At 31.0% G+C, this 3,401-nt stretch overlaps 1 protein-coding gene across 1 annotated transcript; it reads left to right on the top strand.

The window, feature by feature from the left end:
* On the top strand, positions 1-1,441 carry LOC107611828. The gene is made up of 3 exons (XM_016313720.1): positions 1-127; positions 206-281; positions 1,017-1,441. The coding sequence occupies exons 1-3, from the start codon at positions 43-45 to the stop codon at positions 1,177-1,179; spliced, it is 324 nt and encodes a 107-aa protein (XP_016169206.1). The 5' UTR covers positions 1-42; the 3' UTR covers positions 1,180-1,441.

Consider the following 3,401-nt stretch of genomic DNA (forward strand, 5'->3'; position numbering starts at 1 on the left):
AACCGTAGTGACTAGTGGAGTAGTGGCGGCAATCTGAATCCTATGGCGAAAAACAGGAACAAAAAGAAGCGAAACGGTGCCGTTTCCATGGACACTACGGAGACATCGGTTTCCGAAGCACCTCAAGGTATTTATTACTCTATTCTCCTCCTAATTCCCAAGTAATAACAAACTTAATTAATTAATTAATTAATTTTATATTTAGGGTTTATGGTTGGTGTTGCACCAATGGATACATCAGAATCAGGAGATCAAAGCACCTTTTCTGCTGCTACCAACATGTAAGTCGTAATTTAGATTAATTTTCAGTCATCTGCAGTTTTATGTATGGCTTTCGAGTAATCATTGTGAAATTGCTAATTACTTTTGCGTATGTTGCAACACGTTCATTATTAGTGATACTAATTAGATTATGATTTATGATTACATAATGTTTTCAACAAAGTAACAAACTACTGATAATGATGGACCAATATTTTTTTTTTATAACTGCTGATCAGAAGTTTATGTTGAATGTGGTTTTACCAATTATTAAAAGTTATAGCCTGGGGCTGCAACTTCACTGTATGCTTTGACAGTTACCAATTTTCCATGGGCTGTGCTTGCGAATTAGGGTTTTGGAGGGAAATGGAATATATGGAAGGGTTTCGAAAGTAAAAGCCTCTAAGAAAAGAGTCTTCACTTAACACATTTCGAAACTTCACTTACATGCAGATGTATTCATGCGAAGTTGATAGTTGAGAACTATTAGCTGAAAATTTAGTCAAACATGGCAAATTATCCAACGGATATTAACTGTCAACTTTACATAAAGACAACTAATCACGATTCATATGCATTTATGATTTATATCTCATCATGCAGGGCATGTTATTTGCAAAACTAATGCTCAAGTCTCCTTCATTGTCATTAATTAACCTAAAAATGATGCATAAATTACTTTCTTTCTCTGATAGTTAAGATTTAAGGCTGCTTTTTGTATTCGCTCTTAAGTTATGCGACCTATCATGAAACAGGAACATGAAGCAGAAGGGAAGGCCTATGAAGAGATCCAAAAATGTCCGGAAGATGAAGGCAAGAGCAAAAGCCATATCCGCAAACGAGAAATGTGCTGTGAAGATTGCGAAAAATGAAGACAAAAAAGTGAGAGTTCTGTCTGCAAAAACACTCTATGAATGATTTGTTGGACGCCTCCTATCCTTAGTTTTGAAAAATTTTACTTATTGATCTTGCTAGCATTTAGTATATAGTTTTGTTGTTCATGTGTCTAAGTTCATTTCTATTATTAATTCAAGTGCGTTCTGTTTTTGATCTCCCATTATATATAAGATAGAGATAGTCTTTCTTTTTGCTGTTACCTTAGACACATGGAATAACTTTTTTTTTATAAACTAATGTATCAATCTTGAATTTGGATCAATGCATTCCATTTTTAAATTTATTGATCCAAGGAGAAATCCTCTTATTTTATTCTGTGAAGATGAATCCTCATTTGAAGGGATAATTGCTTCAATGTAAATTATGGATTATGTGATTTTTTTTTAAATTTTATATTTCAATATTTTGGTGGTGTTTTTAAATGATCGTGTTTTGCATAATTCAGAACATATTGTGTCATACTTTAGTGGTCAAAGTCAAAAGAAAAATACGAAGTGAAAGATAATTTGTTTATCCAATGTGATAAAGCGATGAAATATTCCGTCTTAAGGTGTGTTGTTTTACTGGGCAATAAAAATGAGTTGGAATTTTTTGTGACGAAATTATGTATTTTTATACAAGGAGTTCCTTTATACAATTTTCTGCCCCAACATACTTCTCAACCATATGCTTGGATGGGCTGAAATTGTACATAGATGAGTTTGATGGAATTATATTTACAATTTATTTAAATGCTTGGTTAAGGGATATAGATGTTAGATATGGAAAACACTAGGCCTATGTCTGTGATTAGCTAGTCAAATATATTTCAATTTCAGCTTAGTATTGTCACATGAGTCATTTACAATATTAGTTTCCAAAGTTTATTGAAATAATCCTACTACGATTACAAAAAATTATTCATTAATATTCTATAGTATAGATTATATGTTGAAAAATAAAATATACAATAAAATATATAAAATAACATATATATGTATAAATACATAATGATTGATTTTGATATGTACAAAATATTTTTGTTATTGAAATATTGAAGGATCCGAAATTATTATTTAAGTAAATTATTAATATATTAAAAATTCCAAACTTTCATACCACTATATTCAAGTTTGCTCTCCTCAAATTTCATGTGTAAAAACCAATTTAATTCTCAAGTTTAAAATTAATCAATCTAATCCTTAAGTCCCTCAAATGATTCATATGTTAATATTGTTACGGTCATAATTGTGGGGATCATTAATAGTTGGCTATGACTGTATTAAAATAAGAGTAAACATTTATTTTTGACCATAAAAGATTTAGACCTTAATAAAAGTAATGGCCTGCTACACATATAAGTCTTTTTGGCTTACAAATTATACAAGTTGTCCAAGTCTAACAAAAAACGACGCGCACCCACACTCTCCACACTCGAACGTGAAAACTACTCGCGTTACTCAACCGTTTCACTTTTCCAAAGCGCGTTCATAATGAAAAATTCTTCCTCTTCTTCCTTGATCAATACACAAATCCTCGAGATTCAAACGACATTCAAAACAACAAAAAAAAAAACTCTCAAAAAACCGTCCAAGTCCTCGCAAAAAGTACAAGAAATCAAAAAGGAAATATTCAAATCTCCGTCAAAAAACACCAAAAAGAACGAACAAACATCATTCAAGGTACTGTTTCGTTTTTCTTCTAGATTTTTCACATTTCTATTTCTGATTTCAAAATCGAAGTACTATATCGTGGTATTTTTCTCTCTATTTCACTGTTCTTGGTTTAAATCTCATATTAATGTTCTAATGAAACTATTCAACTCGTTTATGCTATTTTACGTAGTTCTAGTGAAATGATATTTGGGTGTATATATATAAACTCTGTTTTGTGAATGTTTGGATGCCTTTTAAGTAGGTTTGTATAGATATAAACTGTGTATGGAACATTTCTAGGTGTATATGTCAGTATGGAATGTGACTGTTGCTTCTAGTGACAATTTGAACTAAAATATCATTCTGAACTCGTTTAATTTATGATTTTAGTTGTTTGGTTGAGTTGAATATGACTTTGAACTCATTTAATTTTGTTTAATTGAAAAAAACAAAATGTGTATAGGACTAGATTTGGGTATTTGTGGCTGGTATTTGGATGCACGTGACTGGTTTTTGTGTGTATGACTCTGGTATTTGGGTGCATTTTTTATCTATTGACAGTATTTCTTTTTCCTTGCAATAAAAATGACGAGCAAAAACCAAGGTGGA

The sequence above is a fragment of the Arachis ipaensis genome, chromosome B08 (assembly GCF_000816755.2).
Source record: "Arachis ipaensis cultivar K30076 chromosome B08, Araip1.1, whole genome shotgun sequence".
In the NCBI taxonomy this organism is placed as follows: Eukaryota; Viridiplantae; Streptophyta; class Magnoliopsida; order Fabales; family Fabaceae; genus Arachis; species Arachis ipaensis.

What these genes read in the sequence shown, in the direction of transcription:
- LOC107611828 (XM_016313720.1), top strand. Translation starts at nt 43, where the DNA reads ATGGCGAAAAACAGGAACAAAAAGAAGCGAAACGGTGCCGTTTCCATG. An exon ending in GGTTTCCGAAGCACCTCAAG is followed by an intron (nt 128 to 205) that starts GTATTTATTACT and finishes TTTTATATTTAG; the next exon opens with GGTTTATGGTTGGTGTTGCA. An exon ending in TTTTCTGCTGCTACCAACAT is followed by an intron (nt 282 to 1,016) that starts GTAAGTCGTAAT and finishes ATCATGAAACAG; the next exon opens with GAACATGAAGCAGAAGGGAA.